The 23,991-nt window shown below is 41.2% G+C and overlaps 2 protein-coding genes across 2 annotated transcripts; one reads left to right on the top strand and one right to left on the bottom strand.

Moving 5' to 3' along the window:
* Positions 1–1,499: 1,499 nt before the first annotated feature.
* Positions 1,500–12,484, top strand: LOC139408489 (calcium channel flower homolog). Its single transcript, XM_071152451.1, has 5 exons — positions 1,500–2,136; positions 7,439–7,511; positions 7,655–7,780; positions 7,937–8,044; positions 8,436–12,484. Exons 1-5 carry the CDS (start codon positions 2,031–2,033, stop codon positions 8,521–8,523), a joined length of 501 nt encoding a protein of 166 aa, XP_071008552.1. The 5' UTR covers positions 1,500–2,030; the 3' UTR covers positions 8,524–12,484.
* Positions 9,968–17,445, bottom strand: LOC139408488 (RNA exonuclease 4-like). Its single transcript, XM_071152450.1, has 8 exons — positions 16,754–17,445; positions 16,206–16,609; positions 15,657–15,809; positions 13,103–13,296; positions 12,836–12,924; positions 12,664–12,738; positions 12,490–12,564; positions 9,968–12,397 (listed from the first exon to the last, which is right to left on the bottom strand). Exons 1-8 carry the CDS (start codon positions 16,967–16,969, stop codon positions 12,254–12,256), a joined length of 1,350 nt encoding a protein of 449 aa, XP_071008551.1. The 5' UTR covers positions 16,970–17,445; the 3' UTR covers positions 9,968–12,253.
* Positions 17,446–23,991: the final 6,546 nt, after the last annotated feature.

The following is a 23,991-nucleotide window of genomic DNA, read 5'->3' as shown; positions in this document are numbered from 1 at the left end:
TGAGACCATTCATGTGTGGGGTTGCTTCTTAGCCAAGGGAGTGGGCTCACTCACAATTTTGCCTAAGAACACAGCCATGAATAAAGAATGGTACCAACACATCCTCTGAGAGCAACTTCTCCCAACCATCCAGGAACAGTTTGGTGACGAACAATGCCTTTTCCAGCATGATGGAGCACCTTGCCATAAGGCAAACGTGATAACTAAGTGGCTCGGGGAACAAAACATTGATATTTTGGGTCCATGGCCAGGAAACTCCCCAGACCTTAATCCCATTGAGAACTTGTGGTCAATCCTCAAGAGGTGGGTGGACAAACAAAACCCCACAAATTCTGACAAACTTCAAGCATTGATTATGCAAGAATGGGCTGCCATCAGTGTGGCCCAGAAGTTAATTGACAGCATGCCAGGGCGGATTGCAGAGGTCTTGAAAAAGAAGGGTCAACACTGCAAATATTGACTCTTTGCATCAACTTCATGTAATTGTCAATAAAGGCCTTTGACACTTATGAAATGCTTGAAATTATTCTTCAGTATTCCATAGTAACATCTGACAAAAATGTCTAAAGACACTGAAGCAGCAAACTTTGTGAAAATTAATATTTGTGTCATTCTCAAAACTTTTGGCCACAACTGTAGTTTTAAGAAAAATACATGGTAAAGTATTTACTAAAATAAACTGAAGTAAAAAAAAATTAAGAAGAAAATAGAAAACTTACAAATAATTAAAGAGCAACAATAAAATAACAGTAACGAGGCTACAGTATACACAGGGGGTATTAGCATACCCATGGCGGGAAAGTCCAACATGCCATTTTCTGATTGGGGGCCACCAACGCTGAGGAAAACAGCCCACAAATGAGAATCAAACGTTTGGACACACCTACTCGTTTTTCTTTATTTTTTTTACTATTTTCTACGTTATATAATAATAGTGAGGACATCAAAACTATGAAATAACACATATGGAATCATGTTGTAACAAAAAAAAGTGTTAAACAAATCAAAATATATTTTTTCCAAGACTATTGCAGAAGCATTCCTCATGAAGCTGGCTGAGAGAATGTCTAGAGTATACAAAGCTGTCATCAAGGCAAAGGGTGGCTACTTTGAAGAATCTCAAATATAACGTATATTTTGATTTGTTTAACACTTTTTTGGTTACTACATGAATCCATATGTGTTATTTCATAATTTTTATGTCTTCAATATTATTCTACAAAGTAGAAAATAGTTCAAAATAAAGGAAAACCGTTGAATGATTAGGTGCGGTAGCAGAGAGAACAGTCTATGACTAGGGTGGCTGGAGTCTTTGGCAAAAGTAGGAGCTTCATATGTCTCAGGCAAATCATAATTAAATACATAAATGCTCATAATTAATTATGGATAAAAAAAACATATTACAGGATTTTGTTGTGTCGCTGCGCTGTGCGGCATCTACCGAACTGTTTGGATTGGAACACACCCACATGTAAACAAATAGTGACGTACACTATTTTAGTTCCACCCACAATGCAACGCGGACGAACCTGGGGGATCCTCCGAGAAGACGGGACAAAAAAAAAAAGAACAGATTAGAGACAAATTAAGACAAAGCAGGTCGTTAAAACGATAATTTGTGAATGGTGTAATTTAATAGTGGTAGCTCTAGCTGCCTAATTTTATGAAAAAAAATAGTTTAGTAAGTTCCAACTTTGTTAGTGGAGGTTAGCGGTGTGACAGATGCCAGACTTTGCTTTGGCGACAGGGACAGCAGAGTTAGCCAGCTTCATAGCTAATGTTAGCTGTCAGCTATCTTGACAACAAAACAATGCTCCGTTGATAACCATAGTTTGTTATTTAGCTAGCCAGAGTATAGACCGGATCAAAGCTATCATTAAAACACACATCTCTGTGATTTCTTCAACTATCAACAAGACCATTGACGTTGGCTAACTAACGCTAGTTTTCCTTGTCCAAGTGAGCCACAGCCGGTAGTGGCTATTGTTATATTAACTGAGGCGAGTCGCTGAATCATTTACTGGGTCAAAATGAACATCGACGAGGCGGCAGCTCCGAAACCTGTCACCGACGATGATGGAATGACATGGTGGTACCGATGGCTCTGTAAAATCGTTGGGGTCCTGGGCGGAGTATGTAAGTATAAACTAACTAAGCGTTTGCATAACTACTGTGATTGACAGTCCAATTTGAATGTCTAATACACAGGGAGGTGATTTCCTACAGTCAACGTCCCACAAAAAGAGCTGTGACGCTAATATTTGTGTTAACTCTTTGGAATGGTAATCTGTGGCTTTCACTGAGTACTGGGCTGGTACCCCGTTTCATCGGTTCACACTCCATAGTTAAGGCTGTACAATTATTCTAATACATCCACAGTGGAATCACCCAACTCAGCAAAACCCACAGATCACAACTATGTAGAGTTTACTTATTAATTATTGTATTTATTTTTATGTATCAATATTCCAACCTGTTTAGCATTATCTAGTCCAAATATAGCATTATTCCACAATTTTTTTGGATCCGTTTCAATGGGGGACCTTTGTCTGGAATTTGGATACCTGTGTGAAGGTAGCTACAATATTGGAATTTGCTGGTCGCCTTCAAAATAAAAGTTCCCCATTGTAACTGAGCCAAACAGATCCAAATAGTGGAATAATGCCATATGTGGACTAGATAATGCTAAACAAGGTTGGAACGTTGTTACATAACTATTTATTTTCTTAAATCATCAATTAATTAAACTCTACATAGTTGAGATCTGTGGGTGTTGCTGAGCAGGGTGATACCCCATTTCATGGGTGCACACTCCATAGGTAAGGCTATATGTACAGTGTGTATGCCCCCAATGCAATTATGCGGTCTAGTGCAGCCACAGTGGGATTATTTGACTGTTTATTGTCTAATTAATCTATATATTATATAACTACATTCCAACCTTATTTAGCATTATCTAGACTGAATTATTCCACTATTTATGTCTGTTAAGGATACATTTCAATGAGGAACTTTTTGTTTTCAAGGTGAACTGCAAATTCCACTATTGTGGCTAATCCTTATTGTCTCTACCTTAACACAGGTCAGTGGTTTCACCTGCTGACATTAGGCTGATGGTATACACAGCCTGAATGTTGAATACAATTACATTTGAACTTACTCTACCGGTTTTCTGTGGTGTTGGTCCTTCAGATGGTTGAAACTTGAGACAAAATATCCATATTTATTGGTCTGTATTTATCTATTTAGATCCAATATTTTCCAGACAATTCTGCTAATTTAATATATGGGAGATAGACAAGTTCTATCTAAGAAGATAGACCTTCTTCAACTTGCCTCCTCAATTTTTGCAGAAATGTTGCAATCATTAAAAAAAATAAAAATGTTTACATTTCTATCACCTGACACAGGCACAAAACCATGTAAATACTAGCTGACTTCAATTGACATGCGATGCATTCATACTCTCTCATGACTGAAGGCACGTGCACATGACGGAAGGGCATGCAATGACAGTGTGAGGCTATACTCTCTTTAGGAAGCTCTGCTGATCTGCTGTCTTTGAAATATTACAGTGTTTAGTTGAGGCCTTCAGTGTTCTTACTGAGCGCCTCTGTCTGCCCAGACAAAGCACTGCCACATCACTCTACCCCAGCATCTCTCTGTACAACAATAACCCATTAGTCACATGTTCACATTGTTCCTTACAGGAACTAAGAGGCTGGAAGTTGGCACTGTCTGTCTGCTCTCCTGGCTGTCACATATCTCCTTGTGTCATAGGCTTTATGCTTGCCTGGCTGGCACAATAAGTCATAAGCTATGTTCAGTGATAGCTTCTATTTTATGTTAACTAGAGTAGAGTACAGACAGAGGTGCTGTTTCTGCCTGCGTTGCAGTTCCCCAGCACTAGGCCAATCACATCCCTGCCCTCTCTTCCCACCTATCCCTTCCCTGCTCACTGTAGCTATGATTCCGGAGTAGTGGTTGCTGTATCACATTCACATGCGGGACCGCTGCATTTTAAATTGGCTCTGTATACTTCAGCATGCTGTTGAATCCGAGCTCAGGATAGGATATGTCCTACAGTGCCTTCAGAAAGTATTGACCCTTTACTTTTTACACATTTAGTTACAGCCTGAATTTAAAATGGATTAAATTGATATTTTGTGTCAGTCACTGGCCTACACACAATAACCCATAATGTCAAAGTGGAATTAGTTTTACAAATTAATAAAAAATGAAAAGCTGAAATGTCTTGAGTCAATAAGAATGAACCCTTTGCTATGGTTTACCCTGGATAAGTTCAGGAGTAAAATGTTGCTTAACAAGTCACATAATAAGTTGCATGGACTCACTCTGTGTGCAATAATAGTGTTTCTCATCTCTGTACCCCACACATACAATGATCTGTAAGGACCCTCCGTCGAGCAGTGAATTTCAAACACAGATTCAACCACTAAGACCAGGGAGGTTTTCCAATACCCCGCAACAAAGGGCACCTATTGGTAGATGGGTAAAAATAAAGAAATCAGACATTGAATATCCCTTTGAGCATGGAGAGGGTATTGATTACATTTTGGATGGTGTATAAACACACCCAGTCACTACAAAGATACAGGTGTCCTTCCTAACTCAGTTGTCAGTGAGGAAATAAAACAGACTGGAATTTCACCATGAGACCAATAGTGACTTTAAAGCAGTTACGTTTAATGGCTGTGATAGAATAAAAACTGAAGATGGATGGATGGAACAATGTAGTTACTTCACAATACTAACCTAATTGACAGAGTGAAAAAAGCCTGTACAGAATAAAGATATTCTAAAACACGCATCTTGTTTGCAACAAGGCACTGAATTAATACAACAACAACAACAAAGAAATGGCGACTTTTAGTCCTAAATACAAAAAAAGTGTTATGTTTGATGCAAATCCAATACACCACATTAGTGAGTACCACTCTCCATATTTTCAAGCATACTGCATAATGGTGGGTGTTGTTATGGGTATGCGGCTAATCATTAAGGACTGGAGTTTTTCAAGATAAAAAATAAATGGAGTGGCGCTAAGCACAGGCAAGATCCTAGAGGAAAACCTGGTTGTCTGCTTTCCACCAGACATTGGGAGATTTAATTCATCTTTCAGCAGGACAATAACCTTAAACACAAGGCCAAATATACACTGGAGTTGCTTACCAAGTAGACGGTGAATCAAATCAAATGTATTTATATAGCCCTTCTTACATCAGCTGATATCTCAAAGTGCTGTACAGCAACCCAGCCTAAAACCCCAAACAGCAAGCAATGCAGGTGTAGAAGCACGGTGGCTAGGAAAAACTCCCTAGAAAGGCCAAAACCTAGGAAGAAACCTAGAGAGAAACCAGGCTATGAGGGGTGGCCAGTCCTCTTCTGGCTGTGTCGGGTGGATATTATAACAGAACATGGCCAAGATGTTCATAAATGACCAGCATGGTCAAATAATAATAATCACAGTAGTTGTCGAGGGTGCAGCAAGTCAACACCTCAGGAGTAAATGTCAGTTGGCTTTTCATAGCCGATCATTAAGATTATCTCTACCGCTCCTGCTGTCTCTAGAGAGTTGAAAACAGCAGGTCTGGGACAGGTAGCACATCCGGTGAACAGGTCAGGGTTCCATAGCCGCAGGCAGAACAGTTGAAACTGGAGCAGCAGCACGGCCAGGTGGACTGGGGACAGCAAGGAGTCATCATGCCAGGTAGTCCTGAGGCATGGTCCTAGGGTTCAGGTCCTCCTCCGAGAGAGAGAGAAAGAAAGAGAGAATTAGAGAGAGCATACTTAAATTCACACAGGACACCAGATAAGACAGGAGAAGTACTCCAGTTATAACAAACTGACCCTAGCCCCCCGACACATAAACTACTGCAGCATAAATACTGGAGGCTGAGACACTGTGGCCTCATCCGATGATACCCCCGGACAGGGCCAAACAGGCAGGATATAACCCTACCCACTTTGCCAAAGCACAGCCCCCCACACCACTAGAGGGATATCTTGAATGTTCCTGAGTTGGCACATTACAGTTTTGACTTAAATCTACTGCAGAAATATATGGCAAGACCTGAAAATGGTTGTCTAGCAATGATCAACAACCAATTTGACAGAGGTCGAAGAATCCTAAAACCAATCATGTGTAATTTGCACAATCCAGGTGTGGAAAGCTCTTAGAGACTTACCCAGAAGACTCACAGCTGTAATCATTGCCAAATATTATTCTACAAAGTATTAATTCAGGGGTGTGAATAATAATGTAAATGAAATATGTCTGTATTTTAATTTTCAATAAATGTGCAAAAATGTCTAAAAACACATTTTCACTTTGTCATTGTGGGTTATTGTGTGTAGATGGGTAAGGAAAATAATCTTATGTAACTCATTTTGAATTCAAGCTGTAACACAACAAAATATGGACTAAGTCAAGTGGTATAAATACTTTCTGAAGGCACTGTATATCACTGTATATGATTCCTCTGACTTTAGCTACTGCAGAGTAGACTGCATATGTGTGTCTCTGAGACTAGCAGTGCTTGTGTGTGGGCGTCTCTGTGTGTGTATGGCATGAGTGTGCTAGCTAGCCGAATGGTCTCATCTGGTACTGTGGGAGGTTGTTGCCAGTGGCAGCCATTTAATTTAATCACACTCGTATGGGATCTCCAATCTGTCATTACTAGCATGAGGTTAGCGTGATGTTTCTCTCTTGATAGAAATCCTGTGCTGTGTTTTCAAGCTTTAATGGTTTCAAACCAATACAACTCTAGCCCCACTAGTTAATAATTTAACCAAAATCAAAGTTGGGTACAAAATACAATATGAGCTGTCTCAGCTTTGAGACACTAGTGGGCTGTGTGAATTCATTTATTCATTCAAGTGTGTGTGTGTACTACAGAGTACAATGGATGTCATGTGTGTAATTATCCCATCTTTTCATTGTCTGGGTCCCTTCCCATGCTCACAGTGTGGCCACTGGACTGGTAGCTGCACCCAGCAGAGCCAACCAGGCAATGTATATCAGGGGCCTAGCAGGATCTTAGCATGGGGCCTGTAACCTCAGATTAATACTCATCTGTCTCCTGTTTGGCTCGTATTCTATGGCTCTCTGCCAGAGGAGAAGAGCTGATCCTCTGGTGCTCCTGCTATCAAAACCACTCATGTTTGTTTAAACGGAAATGTAGGCCCTTGTGGTTTCCAGTTAGGCTATATTTGATTTAAGTGTGGATGAATAACGTCCCCAGTCAGGGTAATAGCACTGTTTGTCATATTTCTAAATTGGAACAAAGCCTCCTTTATTCTGGTAAATTGGTATTCAAGCGTCCACATGCATATTTATACCTGTTTGTACTTGATCTGGTTGCATTATCAGAACTGTAACATTGCATGTAAAATTATATTTTCTCTCCCACTGAAGCATGTGCCATCTCAGGAGTGTGGATGTGTGTCACTGTCAACCCTTTAAACATCGCTGCTGGAGTATGGATGGTGTAAGTTTGTCTTGCACAATATGATCCTTAGCCAAGGCTTTAGATTTGCATACATGCCTACATATATTAGAGAGAGAGAGAGAGAGTGTGTGTGGTGTGTGTAAAGATCCATCACTGTGCTAATGTCCTCCTTCTTTTTCAAGGTTGAATGCCTTTGTGCTGTTCCTGTGTGAAGTTCCATTCTGCTGCCAGTTCATTGAGTTTGCAAACGCAGTGGCAGCTAGAGCTGACAAATTCAAGCCATGGCAGAAAGCCTTCTTCTACTGCGGGTAAGAACTGGACTGAGACCTGCTGTCTTCACATGACTCAGCTGTCCATTGTCTAGGCCTGCAATTTTAAATGACCTTTTAACCAGTTGAAAAACATACTTCAAGTTTTCTGTAATCATTCACTCATCAATCAAACCCTGTTTCTTGTATTTCCAGGATGGCACTGTTTCCCATATTCCTGAGCTTCTCCATCACCACTTTGTTTGGAAATGCCATTGCCTTCGCTACGGGAGTCCTCTATGGTCTCGCCTCACTGGGCAAAAAGTGAGGTTTTTCTATTCATTCTTTTGTGATAAGATTTCGATTTGAATATGTGTGTAGGCCTACATAGTGTACTTGAGATTGAATTTGTTTCTTTCTCGCCCCTCTTTCTCACACTTTCTCCCCTTTCAGTTCAAATGAACATGCATTTTTAATCAACATTTAGATGTTTAGGTGTTATTAATCAGTAGTAAGATGCATTACATTTAAAATAATGTAACATCTTGTAACAGGAGATAACAGCTTCATTCCATACCCTCATTGTAACTTTGAGTGGCAAAAAGTAACCCTGTAAATGATCTCATTCAACATTATATCTAACATCTCCCCTTTCCTCTGTGGTGTCATGCTTTCGGCCCTGTTTCTCTCTCTTCCACCACTCTGTTTCTTTCAGGGGTGATGCGGTGAGTTACGCCAGGCTGAATCACCAGAAACTGGGAGATGAGGAGAAGCTGACCGGGACGACTGACGGGTCAATATAGTGACATGGCTCATCCCTCCGGTCTCACAGAGGAGGAACACTATCCTTTATCAAGGGATAAAGATGTCAACCCCTCTCCCCCACCATCTCTTCTCTTTTACCCCACCTCTCCCTCTCTGTTACTGAGTTTATTTATGTATCTAAACTGCTGCATCTTTAATGTCTTATTTGATGAAATGTGTCCGTATAGATTTTATGTAATTTGGTCCTTTAATAGTGTGAATTTAGTTTGACATTTTAGTTCATGTAAAGGTTTAGCGGTTGTTTTAATACGTTTTTTTTCTTTCATTTTTGTGTGCTGTTTTGTTGTCCTGGTTACTGGGGTATCCATTTTTTGCAAGTAGGAAAAGGAATGTACCATTTTAGCCAATCCGCCTTTCAGGAAACCTGGGCGATAGTGAAAGTGGAATTGTAGTTTTTGTTAAGGATTTTCCCAAGTCATCTTCCTCTGTTTGCCACCGGCAATTGGAAATGCGGCCATTGGGACAGTAATCCCAAATGTATATCCATCCAGTGTACCCAAAGATGGGAGTCCTCTTTTATATTGATTACTTGAGATATGAAGTAACCAATATTCAGTTTTCAACTGAACACTTTGAACAAACATTGACAACATTGCATGTTTACAGAGGACATAGGATTCACTGTGACATCATAGTTCTAACGGTTTTCAGTGCACAGATAAGATGAACTATCTTATCAGCTTTTGGGGCATTCTACAAATTTGCTTGTAATCAAACAGTCACAGGTTGCTATAGGTTGTGTATATCATGAGAAGAAAAACAGATTAAGGGCTCAATTCAATACATCTAACTGAAGTTCAGCGCTGTAGTGCAATTGAAATTCAAAGGTAATGTTCCCACTTTCGTGGAAACTGCATTCACGGTAAACGATGCATGTGTCGGCTCAATCGGAAATTACTTTAACATTTAAATCACGCTATAGCGCTGAACCTCTGTGATACGAATTGAATTGGGCCCTAAAGAAAGGCTATAATGCTTTAGAACCTATTGTTGTTCCCTTCTGGAACCTGAATTGACCTAGAACCCGGTTGATCTATGCCACTTCAGAATGTTTGTTTTCGACTCTACAAATCCTAGTGCGATCTAGCCTTCTGACCCATGGAAGCAGAATGTTAAAGGTTTAAGGACTGTGATAAGATAATGTCTTGATTCAGAGACTAATAGGGTTTAACACAGCACACAAAGCAAATATTAGTATTTTTCCTTAGTCAGATAGGAGATACAATCTTCTGTCCAACCTCTGATCACAGGTGAAATGTGTTGTTCAGCAACATGCTACTGTTGTTTTTTTGGTTGACTCTTTTGGTGAAAAGTAATGCATTGAGTTAGCTTGTTTGGCCACACCTCTTACAGTAGTGTATCTCGCACATTCTCTCTGGATTGGAAAACATTTCAATCAGTAAAATGGTCGTCCATGATTGGTTCTCAGTTAGGCATATTTTTATTTTCTATATACATCATAGGGATATATAGGGTAACTAGCAAGAACAATATTGCAGGTCACTTTAACCAATGCATAGGTACTATCCACATACACGTACAAATGAACCAGCTTTTGTTAAAAGGAATCAAACACTACAGGCATACAAGCGATATTATATCACTTAGGAATATATGGAACACTATTTAGGCTCATAGTTCAAAACAATATGCAACATAGGCGTGTTAGCAGCTATCTAATTGCTAGATCGAATCCCCGAGCTGATAAGGTAAAAATGTGTCTTTCTGCCCCTGAACAAGGCAGTTAACCTACTGTTCCTAGGCTGTCATTGTAAATAATTTGTTCTTAACTAACTTGCCTAGTTAAATAAAGGTTCAAAATATATATTTCAATAGTTTCAGATATTATGCATTTTACCAACATTTTCATTACTGTAACAGACCAAAAAAAGTTATAAACAAATCAATATTTTATTTTAACATTGCTCCCCTAATGAAAAGGCCTGAGTTAAACATAACACTGAAAATAAATATTTAAAATGAAATAACTTTTTCCCACTTTGAGCTCTTCAGCCATTTTGGTAATGAGAAGGCCAAATGGGGTACTCTAGATAGATGATGCATAATGGATGAATAAAACCTGATTGGAGTTTTTACAGGAACTAGAAAGTTTTTGGACACATATCCAGACACTGTATGTAATAAATATAGTTTAATGTAAACTTTGTTTTATTCAAATAAGTTAAGCTTTATAAAATGACCTGAGAATTTAATCCGGGCGCATTTCGGTAATACGATTTTGGGGTGAAAATGTGAAATGGGTTTAAAAAAAGACATCTTGGTTCTCGGAATGATAGTTGATTTTGGCAGGTTCATCATGGTTTTGTAACTCAATTTGCTAGACATATTTCAAAAGAGAGATTCACCCCCATATACAAGAGGGACACTAATCCTTACCTTATGATCTCTGGGCACATACAAGTCCTTAATGGTTACACTATAGCGTTATGGAACAATGATCTAAAATATTTTTTACTTAACTGGGAAAGTCAGTTAAGAACAAATTCGTATTTACAATGACAGCTGGATGAGATACAGCCTGGATTTGAAACAGGGACTCTAGTGACACCTCTTGCGCTGAGATGCAGTGCCTTAGTGTTTGAGGTTCCAGAGTGGTGCAGCAGTCTAACAGCTTGCCCCATGCAATAGGAATTAGTTTTGCAGCACAGACCTCTAGTTTGCTGTAAGGGGTTTCTGTGTATTCTTCTGTTTAGTTATGTTGAATCGAAGTGAATTTAGTTTGTCTTTGTTGCTTTTTTATGATGTAATATACTATAAGGTCAAAATGAGCATACTAACTTGGTTGCTAGTTATATGGGGGTGCGTTTGTAAATTCACTCTGGAGTGCCAGAGAACGCTTTGGGCGTTCGTAAATTGAGCGTTTTGCTCTGGCCAAGGAGTAGGGTTGATCCGAGCGTTCTGACCTTAACAGCAGTCAAACTATCCGGCTAAAATTAGCTAGCTTGATAGCTACTTCCATACAAAAATTAGAGAACACCTCACTCTGACCATTTTACTCACCCTAGCAGAGCTGGTTAGGCTTTTTTCATGTTATCCAGAGCATTGGTGACTAACTTTGCTGCTGGCAACACTAATTTGCATTTTTGCCGACATTTACTGACACCGGTCATGTCAAACGTTCTTAAATTAATCAGTTATAGTAGATGGCCAGAGCAAATTTACGAACGCGCCCATGGTATTCTCTCCATATGGCTAAACATTTTTCCTCCTAGTTATTACTTGTGATTGAAATATCTTACCTTTAATTCATGAAAAACTCTCAAATACAAAGGCAACACATAATCCAAACACTTGGAATTTAAACTGCAGATATTCAACATCAAGACATGGATGTTAGATCAGAAAAATACCACATTTTAAAACATTCGAACCAGAAAACTGATATAGCAGACAATGAATGAAAGATCCATGCATAGTTAAAGCGGCACTAGGCTGTTTCTGATGACCAACTTTCTGAATGAGTAGGGTTGAGTGGGATTTGAATAAAGTCCATATTAATTTGATCAAACCGCTTTGTGTAATCCTTATGGGTCACCAAGAGATTCCTCAATTCACTAAGACCTCAAAGTGCAAGTTCACTTCCAAAAGAAACAATTGTTAATTCAATCAAGCCTCCTGTCCTGTGCCATCTAGTCAAGGGCGAGTCCTCAGTCCCATTACAGACTGATGTAGTTCAGTCAGTCAGGTTCATTTGTGTTTGGGTGATTTGGGCTTCCTTGGTTCCTTGGTCTTCTTGGTTAACTCCGGGTTGTTATGACTAGCCTTGATCTCTGCCTCCCAATGTTTCTTCACCATCGTGTACAACCTCATGGTCGCCTGGGCGTCTTGGACCTGCAACACATTCTCAGACATTGGCTACGGTTCACAGTTGTACTACTGTATATGTGAGCTACAAAATAAAGATTGATAAAAAGCTGACTTACGGATGAATGTTCTCCCTGTTGTACTTTGACACCGAGTATTTCTCTACACAGGAGTTTCAGAGAGGGCCGACCACTCTGAAAATAAAATAACATTATCTTCCTCTTATAGTGTTATTACAACCCCTTCAGTCACGCACATTAATACCAAATATCTGCCCACAAACCAGTCTTTACCTTCACAATTTTCTTGAAAGGTTTATACTTCTGGGTGTCTCTGATTCTCTTTTTTGGGTGATCCAAGAACAAAATCTGAAAAATGTTAGCATGGAAAGTATATGTAAATGTTGACAATGGTCAGGTTTTCGTTAGAATGATGAACAATGCAAGTTACATCATAGTAATGTACCTTGAGGTCATTGTGAATGGCGTGTCCCACAAGCGTTCTCCCCTGGAGGATCTCAGCCACCTCTTTCTGTACGGTCTTCACATTCTCACCTGCAGAATATAACAGACGACACAAAAGTCGCATTTGAAAACGACCCGCAGATAACTTCATCCTAAAATAAGACTCTTTTGGGCTTTAGTGAGTTTGTTGCCGTTTCCAATGCTACCATAAGACCATATTAATATAGTGGTAAAATAATCACTAAGGAGGTCAGCTCATCCTGCTTACCGTTTTTGATGTCATCTGGTCGGATGCCACTGACAGCTGTCCTGTAGTCCGTCACCTTCTCTGTGGGTTTGACGAATTTGTCATAGATGCACTTTCCAAACTGGTTGACAAGGGAGACCCGGGCTACGATGCTGTCCTCTCCATCTGGCCCCACACCCACCATCTCACAGTCCATAGCCACCGCCCTGGTCAGGCTGACAGGTGCCATGATGAACAGGGAAAGAAAAAGCCTTGGTCACACCTGTTACTTGACTTGAAGCTTGACCCCGCCCAGGTTTTTTAGCCCATTGATTTTGTAGTAATGTTTGAGTCACTCATATCACATAAAAACAGTGTACAATTGCAAGACAGAGCTTTAAAACTGCACGTTTTTCTCTGCAACTCATGACAACATGTGTAGAATTGCAGGAAATAAGCTTTAAACCTGCAAAAAAAAACTTGCCAACTAGAGGGGTGTTAACAGTTTATATTATTAACAGTGCTTGTGCCCATAGAAATAGGAGGACGCAGGATGTTTTGACATCTTAAAATGAATGTAGCAAACAGGGCTTTCAAGTTATGGAGTAATTTTTATTTTTTAAATAAGGACACCAATAGGTGAAGAAACATCAAACTTCTATTCCCAGCTAGCTAAACGACGCATACAAGGTAATGTGGGAGAAGGAAATGCATTTCTTTACAATGACAATCAGGTGTACCCTTCATGCATATTAAAAAGGTGACTTGACCTACATTGCATAATCTAGGAATATGTCCACAGGGCATCATTTATGGGCTTTATGGGGTGGGATTCTTATGACATTGCCAGGTGTAAGACTCTAGTACGATTTCCAAAAAAACAACCTGTTAAACTCTTATGTGGTTAACTCAGTGGTTCTCAACTGGTTTTGCTTCGGTTCTCAACTGGTTTTGCTTCGGGACCCAAATTGAACCAGTTTGTCTGTCACAAACCAATACTCACATCATGAAAAATAATTGCCAAAATTCAATCTTGAGAACTATTTTTAATGCTGTAGTGATATACTCAATCAAGGAGCTGTATGCGCTCCAACCAGACAAAGTGGAGCGGTGTCTCTGGACTATTTCTCCTGTCTTATCTGGTGTCCTGTGTGAATTTAAGTATGCTCTCTCGAATTCCCTCTCGGAGGAGGACCTGAACCCTAGGACAATGCCCCAGGACTACCTGGCCTGATGCCTCCTTGCTGTCCCCAGTCCACCTGAACGTGCTGCTGCTCCAGTTTCAACTGTTCTGCCTGCAGCTATGGAACCCTGACCTGTTCACCGGACGTTCTATCTGTCCCAGACCTGCTGTTTTATACTCTCTAGAGACAGCAGGAGCGGTAGAGATACTCCTAATGTTCGGCTATGAAAAGCCAACTGACATTTACTCCTGAGGTGCTGACCTGTTGCACCCTCAACAACCACTGTGATTATTATTATTTGACCATGCTGGTCATCTATGAACATTTGAACATCTTGGCCATGTTCTGTAATAATCTCCACCCAGCACAGCCAGAAGAGGACTGGCCACCCCACATAGCCTGGTTCCACTCTAGGTTTCTTCCTAGGTTCTGGCCTTTCTAGGGAGTTTTTCCTAGCCACCGCGCTCCTACACCTGCATTGCTTGCTGTTTGGGGTTTTAGGCTGGGTTTCTGTACAGCACTTTGAGATATAAGCTGATGTAAGAAGGGCTTTATAAATACATTTGGTGTGAGAGTGCGGAACAGGCAGAGAAAATGCAAGCCTTCATCATCATGGGGGGGAACGTGCGCCCACTCCCCAACAAGGTAGATGAGCTGTACGCAAACATTCAATGCCAACAGGACTTTTACGATGTGAGCTTTCCTTCTTTCATCAAAACTTGGCTTAGGGAGGATACACTTGTTGAATCAGTGACTTTGGATGGGTTCTCTGTCATGCGCTTGGATAGTGACTGCCACAGTACGGGTAATTACTCAGACTGTGGACCAGTTGAGGAAACAGTTCAAATGGGCAAATGCCAGGAAGGCTGTTGGACCGGATAGAATCAGACCCGGGTGCTCAGTGACTGTACTGCGCAGTTGAGCGGCATCCTGCACTTTTTCTTCATGCAGTCACTGTCTACCTCTACTGTACCTACACAATGGAAATCCCCCTGAATTGTGCCTGTTCCCAAAAACACCAAGGGCAGGGCCTAAACAACTTCAAGCCTGTTGCACTCACTTCCCAGCTGATGAAGGTATTTGAGAGAGTGGTCCTGGCACAACTAAAGCAGCAGGTGCTCCGGGTTTTTTTACCCCCCCACAGTTTGCCTACCAGGCCAAGATAGGTGTGGAATATGCACTGCTGTTAATGTAGCACAATGCTGCTAATAGCTCTATATTGAAAACACTGCAATACTGTGAAGAAAAATTATTGAGATTAAAATGAAGTAAAAATTTAAATTCATTATAATTGACACACTTTCTACCTGGTTTAAGTTCAGACTGGAGTATTTTTTCATAATTAAAAAAAAAAAACTCAACACTTGCAACCCATTCAAAAACCACCAGTTGAGAATCGCTGCCTAACTTACCCCTCAAATGCCCTGTCCTTGACCAGCGCGCTCTCTGTGGTCTGGGCGTCTGTCTTCTGAGTGCCTTGGATCTTCCTCATGATATCGGCTGCCTCTGTTCCCACTGTGGCCTCAATGTCGTCAGGGTCCACATCATCAAACCACATGTCCGATCTATTGGAGGACAGATATGTATTAACCATCACATACATTAACCAACACTGAGGTGCCTGTGGAAATAATATCTGATAATCTGACCGTAGGTATGGATGCAAGTTTGACAATTGACTACAGAAATGACTAAACACAGACAAACCACACACATGCTTTTTTACAACAGTGAGAAGTTCTTGAAGTCAACACCCCAATAGTCACACTTACTTGCCGGTATTCATTTTGGGTGCCTGTACTGTTTATATTTAGGTGCAGAAACTCTGCAACACCTTTGAGCTGATATTCTATAAAAGATGTGCAGAAACTCAAGCAGTAGAACATTGGAGGTGCTGGTACTTAGTTCTGGTAAGCTCCTGCCCAAGTCAAGGCAATATTGGTAACACTGGACAGACTTACTCAGTGGGTTTCTTTTCCTCCACTTCTACTTTCTTCTTCTTCAACTGTGCATTGCTGTCTATCTGGACACTGCTCTGTTTCCTCTTCTTGGCTTTGGGCTGTTCTGTCCCCGATTGTCCTGGATCTATCCCATTCACCTGAGTTTTACTAGGAACAGAACTGTCCTTCCATGCTTTCCCACTGTTCACCTGCTTGGGCTTAGTTGCCTTGGCATCAGTCACTGTCTTTGATAAGTTCTTAGCAGGCTTCTTATGCACCACAGCCACCTCCTTCGAAATGTCTTTAGTTGGTTTCTTATGAGTCTCATCCTTTGAAATGTCTTTAGTGGGTTTCTTAGGGACTTCCTTCTTTGAGTTTTGCTGAAACAGTTGCCTTTTCACAGGAGGGGGGTTGGATTTGAACACCTGCAAATAGAGAGAGCTCTAATAACACCATATTTTTGACAGGGATGACAGTGGTACTAATGCATTCAAGTCTGTCATCTATCCAAAAATCTGTAACACAACACAACATGCCATTTCTGACTTAAGTCATAACCAAGTCCTTACCTCTAGTAACGTTTTCCAGTTGGTTGAAAACTGTTGGGCATCTTTCGGGGGAAGCAACGCCTTGGTTTTGCCTTGATCTTTTGAAATGGGCTCTTTTTTATTGGTGTGTTGATAAAACGTTTTCTTTCGAGGTTTCTTTTTCGTTTGGCTCTGACTGGACTTTGGCACTTTAGAAGCAGCAGAGTCCGTTTTCTCTGGTTTGACTTTACACATCATGTCTCGATGGCTGTGAGCTTTGCTTTTGAAAATCTTGCTGTCAACTCGGTTCTGATTTCTTGGTGGGCAGTGTGAGAGTAATGACAGCCTGGACTTCCACTTTATACTCTTAATATCTCATTAAAAAAAGTTAACCTTGCTAAATGACTAGCTTTTGACAGCCCAATATACTTCAAACGTTCTGTAGCTCAGTAAGTTAGCTACTTGCTATAAGTTCGCTAGCTCTGCTAACATGTGATCAGAAGCTCAAACATGAACGAATTCGCTAACGTTAGCTACATTTGCTAAGTAACAATAACATAACTAATCGGTACTCATGGTTTAAACAGGAATATTTCACCTCTATAAAGAGCTAAATGAATAATTACAACGCCGCAACAATCGTTATGCTGTACACAATTAGAGATCCAACGTTACAAGTTTTTCTACACGCCATGCTGAAATGTGTACTTCGGAAATTTGTCACAAGTGTGAATGTCCGAAAGGAAACACGTCCACGGTTGTACTTGGTTCCTAGATAAAGGAGTTAATTCCGTTCATCCTGAATTATGTTGCTTAATATAAACTACTCTACCAATAAAAACTGTAATCAATGATGTTGGCTAAAAATCGATACATAATATCCAGTAAGGTGACAAGCACACAAAAGAGAACCATAGGAGACAACCAGTCACAAGAGGGGATTGCGTTGAAAGGTCTTGCACTAAAATACTTCAACACAAGGCGGCAGTGTTGTCTAATTGATTAATCACTTTCGTCCTGGTTTCAGAACAATACACCCAAATCACAACATACAAGACAATAAATGTAGACCTACATTTGAAGTTGCAAACATTTTTATACATCAGAAACTTTATCCCCTTGATAATAGCCATTATATCGTAATATATGGCACATTTATAAGATTATGATTTGTTATTACTGATTTGTTACTCCACCTCAAGAATTCCATTTGTCAAATCGCTCGGGGAACGCATACTCTCGTTCAGGCAAATTAGAAATAAGTGCACTCAGGCTATCCGGAAGGCCAAAATTAGTTTATTTAAGGAGGAATTCTCTCACTGGAAAATGGTTAAATACCTGGAGAATAAACCCTCCTCCACACAGCTGACCATGTCCCTTAATGTTGATGATGCGGTTGTTACTGACAAGGAGCACATGGCGGAGCACTTTAATCACCACTTCATTAAGTCAGGATTCCTATTTGACTCTGCCATGCCTCCTTGCCCATCCAACGTTTCCTCATCTCCCACCCCTTCTAATGCGACTATCCCCGATGCTCCTCCCCCTTTTCCCCCTGTCTCGCTACAAAGTTTCTCCTTGCAGGCAGTCACTGAGTCCGAGGTGCTAAAGAAGCTCCTTAAACTTGACCTCCAAAAAACATCTGGGTCAGATGGTTTAGACCCTTACTTCTTTAAGGTTGCTGCCCTACCATCGCCAAGCCTATCTCTGACCTTTTTAACCTGTCTCTCCTCTCTGGGGAGGTTCCCATTATTTCGAAGGCAGCTACGGTGTGTCCTTTATTTAAAGAGGGAGATTAAAGCTGATCTCCAATTTCTATGTTGCCCTGTTTATCAAAAGTGGTGGAAAAACTTGTCAATAATCAACTGACTGGCTTTCTTGACATCTATAGTATTCTCTTGGGTATGCAATAGGGTTTCCACTCAGGTTATGGATGTGTCACTGCAACCTTAAAAGGTCCTAAATGATGTCACCATTGCCCTTGATTCTAAGCAATGTTGTGCTGCTATTTTTATTGACTTGGCCAAAGCTTTTGATACGATAGACCATCCCATTCTTGTTGGCCGGCTAAGGAGTATTGGTGTCTCTGAAGGGTCTTTGGCCTGGTTTGCTAACTACCTCTCTCAAAGAGTGCAGTGTATAAAGTCAGAACATCTGCTGTCTCAGCCACTGCCTGTCACCAAGGGAGTACCCCAAGGCTCGATCCTAGGTCCACGCTCTTCTCAATTTACATTAAACAGCCTAGCTAAAGCAGTAGGAATCTCTGTCATCCATTTATATGCAGATTATACAGTCTTATGCTCAGCTGGCCCCTCCCCGGATTTTGTGTTAAACGCTCTACAACAAAGCTTTCTTAGTGTCCAATAAGCATTCTCTGCCCTTAACCTTGTTCTGAACACCTCCAAAACGAAGGTCATGTGGTTTGGTAAGAAGAATTCCCCTCTCCCCACCGGTGTGATTATTACCTCTGAGGATTTAGAGCTTGAAGTAATCACCGGTTTGGTAATAAGAATTCCCCTCTCCCCACTGGTGTGATTATTACCTCTGAGGGTTTAGTGCTTGAAGTAATCACCTCATACAAGTAGTTGGGATTATGGCGAGATGGTACATTGTCCTTCTCTCAGCACATATCAAAGCTGCAGGCTAAGGTTAAATCTAGACTTGGTTTCCTCCTTCACCCCAGCTGCCAAACTAACCCTGATTTAGATGACCATCCTACCCATGCTAGACTACGGAGACATAATTTATAGATCGGCAGGTTAGGGTGCTCTCTAGCGGCTAGATGTTCTTTACCATTCGTCCATCAGATTTGCCACCAATGCTCCTTATAGGACACATCACTGCAATCTATACTACTCTGTAAACTGGTCAACTCTATACCCGTCGCAAGACCCACTGGTTGATGCTTATTTATAAAACCCTCTTAGGTCTCACTCCCCCCTCTCCGAGATCCCTACTGCAGCCCTCATCCTCCACATACAACACCCATTCTGCCAGTCACTTTCTGTTAAAGATCCCCAAAGCACACACATCGCTCCTCTTTTCAGTTTGCTGCAGCTAGCAACTGGAACGAGCTGCAAAAAACACTAAAACTGGGCCGTTTTATCTCAAGCTCTTCATTCAAAGACTCAATCATGGACACTCTTACTGACAGTTGTGGCTGCTTTGTGGGATGTATTGTTGTCTCTACCTTCTTTCCCTTTGTGCTGTTGTCTGTGCCCAATAATGTTTGTACCATGTTTTGTGCTGCTACCATGTTGTGCTGCCTCCATGTTGTGTTAATACCATGTTGTTGTCATGTTGTGTTGCTACCATACTGTGTTTTCACGTGTTGCTGCCATGCTATGTTGTTGTCTTAGGTCTCTCTTTATGTACTATTGTGGTGTCTCTCTTGTCATGATGTGTGTTTTGTCCTATATTTTAATTTTTTAATCCCAGCCCGTCCCCGCAGGAGGCCTTTTGCCTTTTGGTAGGCCGTCATTGTAAATAAGAACTGACTTGCCTAGTTAAATAAAGGTGAAATTAAAAAAATGATACTGCATATTATAGGTTTTCTTTACTCCCGTGCCTCAGTTGTCTTTGAAAGTGTGCTGCTAGCTTTACCAAATAACATTCAGCTATTATCATTATGACTTTGTTGCTGAGTGGGTGTGTGCAGGCTTTTGCTTCAGTAATAAAGTACCACGGTATGAGTCATAATACCCATAAAACCTAGCGGTCAAACAAGGAAATGCTTCTAATCGTTTTTCCACCATACATTTTTCCTATAGGGGATTTTAGAAACACTTATAATAAAGGCTGTGTTTCGTGTAGGCTTACCTGGGCGTGATGTTTTGATAAACGTGTAGATCTCTCTAGGACAAGGTGACTTGTGTCAATGTATTTGCTTGTAAGCCCACACGAAACACAGCTCTTATTTTTGTGTTTCTAAAATACCCTGCGGGAAAAATGTATAGTGGAAAGCATTTGGAGCCATTTCCCTGTTTGACCGCTAGGTTTTATGGGTATTATGACACCTCCACTGTGGGACTCTATGCTCTAACACACCTGATTCACGGTGTCAAAGTCCCAAAGAGCAGCTGATTAGCTGAATCCAATGTGAGATGTTAGCCAGTTGCTAGATCTCCAGAATCCTGCGTCTACACTGTGGTTTATGAACCAACCAGGGTTGTATTAATTATTGCACACCATAGCAAGACATTTCGCAAACAAAAAACAAAAACAAGCGTTTATTTTTGGACAAATTCAGGGGTGTGTATTCATTAGTGCACACCATAGCAAAACATGTGATGGCACTATTTTGCTTCCACTGGTTCTGGGGCCCTTGTTAAGGTCAACGGCATCATTAACTTTACCCAGTACCAGGACATGTTAACCAAAACCCTAGTTACATCTGCCAGCAGGTTGAAACTGGGCCACAATTGGATCTTCCAGATATACAATAATCACAAATCAAAATCCAAAGAAATAGTTAATTGGTCACAAAATAAACATTTTGCAATGGCAGTCTCAGTCTCTGAACTTGAAACCCATTGACAACCTGTGGTTTGAATTGAAGAAGGCAGTCCATAAGCGCAGACGAAGGATATCAAGGATTTGGAAGGATTATGTATCGAGGAATCGTCTATGATCACTCTCAATGTGTTCTCCAACTCAAAAAACATTTTAGAAAAAGGCTCAGTGCATTTAACCTTGCAAGTTGTGGTATTGAAAACAGAGGTGTTGAATGCTCACTTCTCTACCATAAGCTGTGAGGCCAGTTGGCAGTACTTCCAACTGGCCTCCCAACCGCAGACCACGTGTAACCACGCCGGCGTCTTTACCTAAGGGATCATTTGAGACCAGCCACCCGGACAGCTGATGAAACTGAGGAGTATTTCTGCCTGTAATAAAGCCCTTTTGTGTGAAAAAACTCATTCTGTTTGGCTGGGCCTGGCTCCCCAGTGGGTGGACCTATGCCCTCCCAGGGCCCCCCATGGCTGCGCTCCTACCCAGTCATGGGAAATCCATAGATTATGGCATAATTAATTTATTTCAATTGACTGATTTCCTTATATGAACTGTTACTTAGTAAAATCCTTGCATGTTGCGTTTTATATATAATTTAAGTATATCTAAGTGGTAATGCCTGAGAAGCCGGTGTTTGGAGGATATATTAGCATGGGTGTTGTTAGGCCCAAGACGAAGTCGAGATCTCTTCCTTCTGAACCCCCATACCTCTGTCACCCAATCAACACAGAAGGGATCAGATTGACCAGGAGGTTATCCAGATGTGAGCAGATGGAAGCAGATTCCCCTTGATGAGCTTTGTCAGCAGCATGTCCACTGAGGTTGGCTCTATGACATCAGACCAGCTCTTACTGGTCCTGTACTCTAGGGGCAGTCGGCACTCATCCAGACCATCAAGAACAAACAGGACATTGTACTTGCTCTCATTATCGTTTGAGTCTCCTGATTCTTGTAACTTCATGAAAAGCTGACTGAGAAACCCCATCTTAATCCCTTTAGTCTCTCTGATACATGTATGAACAAGTCCAAGCAAACTATGCTGTTCCTCCCTCACCACATTCAGCTCCCGAAAAGAAAGTGAAAAGATGAACTGGATATCTTGATTGGCTTTTCCTTCAGCCCAGTCCAGCATGAAATTCTGCACAGAGACTGTTATCCCGATTACAGTGTGTTTTGTCCAGGTGTGGGTTGAAATAAATAATTATTGATGTCTCTAATCTATCTGAATTCTTGGAATGTGTCGTCTCGAGCCGTCTTGCCTCATGTACACTATTGACCTCTCCACATCCACCTTCTGTGATGTAGAGCTCTGTGTAGACCTTAATGAAAAGTGTTTTATGGTTTCATGGCACAGTTTTGCCAAATCCTCAAATACATGCTGAAACTTCTTTATTTAGGTTGGATTGAAGTTTCTGTTGGTACAACACAACATTTTCCTCTTAAGGATCTGAGAATGAATACAACATTTTACTTTGAACTAGGATATAATAAAGATTTCAGGCAAACATTGTGATAAACAAAATAAGATATATTAAATGTGTTATAAGATCTACCTTTGTATCCCCTAAATAAGTCTAAATAAAGCTTGAAGGTACCTTTAAAAAAAGTACTGTAGCTCAAGACCTAAAGCGTTTTTTTTGTTGATGCTGTATTTGTGTTTCATTGTATTTGTGTCTCTGCGCCACCAATTATTTACCATGTTGTGTAGAATCTCCAGCAGGACATGTCGTGGCTGTAACATGGCCTTCAGTCTCAGCACTGTCAGAAGAACGATCAGAAACAAGAGTTTATGTTTCCTCAGCCGCTTCTTCCTCAACACTGACATCTGCTGAGTGAAAACGAGGAAGGGGGAAGGACATAGATTAATAATTGTTGAGCTTATTTAGAACATCTAGAAATCATCCATTGTGGACCATCCACATTTTTAAAAATGTCTTCCATCATAGATAATGCCTCTCCTATGAGCTATTCTCATCAAGATACATTTTCAGACGAACAGAAGAGATGGTCCCCAATTTCGTGATATCCAGTTGGTTGTTACAGTCTTGTCCCATCGCTGCAACTCCCATATGGACTTGGGAGAGGCAAAGGTCGAGAGCCATTGTTACGTCCGTTGTTAGAAGGAGACCAAGGTGCAGCGTGGTAGGAGTACATTTTCTTTTAATTTGAAATGTTCCACTAAAAACAATAACCAACTCAACGAACGTAAAGCTAGGAGTGCAAACACATGCAACACACAAAGACAACATCCCATAACAGAAGGTGGGAGAAAGGGCTGCCTAAGTATGATCCCCAATCAGAGACAACGATAGACAGCTGCCTCTGATTGGGAACCATATTCGGCCATCAAAGAAATATAAACATAGATTTCCCACCCTAGTCACACCCTGACCTACCAAATAGAGAATTTAAAGGATCTCTAAGGTCAGGGTGTGACAGTACCCCCCCCCCCCCCCCCCAAAGGTGTGGACTCCCGGCTGCAAACCTGAACCTATAGGGGAGGGTCCGGGTGGGCATCTACCCTCGGTGGCGGCTCCATTTCGGGACGTAGCCCCCGCTCCCTACGCTGATCCCTCCGCTTCTGTGGAACTGGACCGTGGATCGTCGCCGGAGACCCTGGACCGTGGATCGTCGCCGGAGGAACCGGACCCTGGATCATTGCCGGAGGCTACAAACTGGGAACCACCGCCGGAGGCTCCGGACTGGGAACCCCCGCTGGAGGCTCTGGACTGCAGCTCGTTGCTGAAGACTCTGGACTGCGGATCGTCGCT

This window comes from Oncorhynchus clarkii, chromosome 5 (assembly GCF_045791955.1).
Source record: "Oncorhynchus clarkii lewisi isolate Uvic-CL-2024 chromosome 5, UVic_Ocla_1.0, whole genome shotgun sequence".
Classification (NCBI taxonomy): domain Eukaryota; kingdom Metazoa; phylum Chordata; class Actinopteri; order Salmoniformes; family Salmonidae; genus Oncorhynchus; species Oncorhynchus clarkii.
The sequence above is the reverse complement of the archived record's forward strand: the minus strand, read 5'-3'. Positions and strand labels throughout refer to the sequence as shown.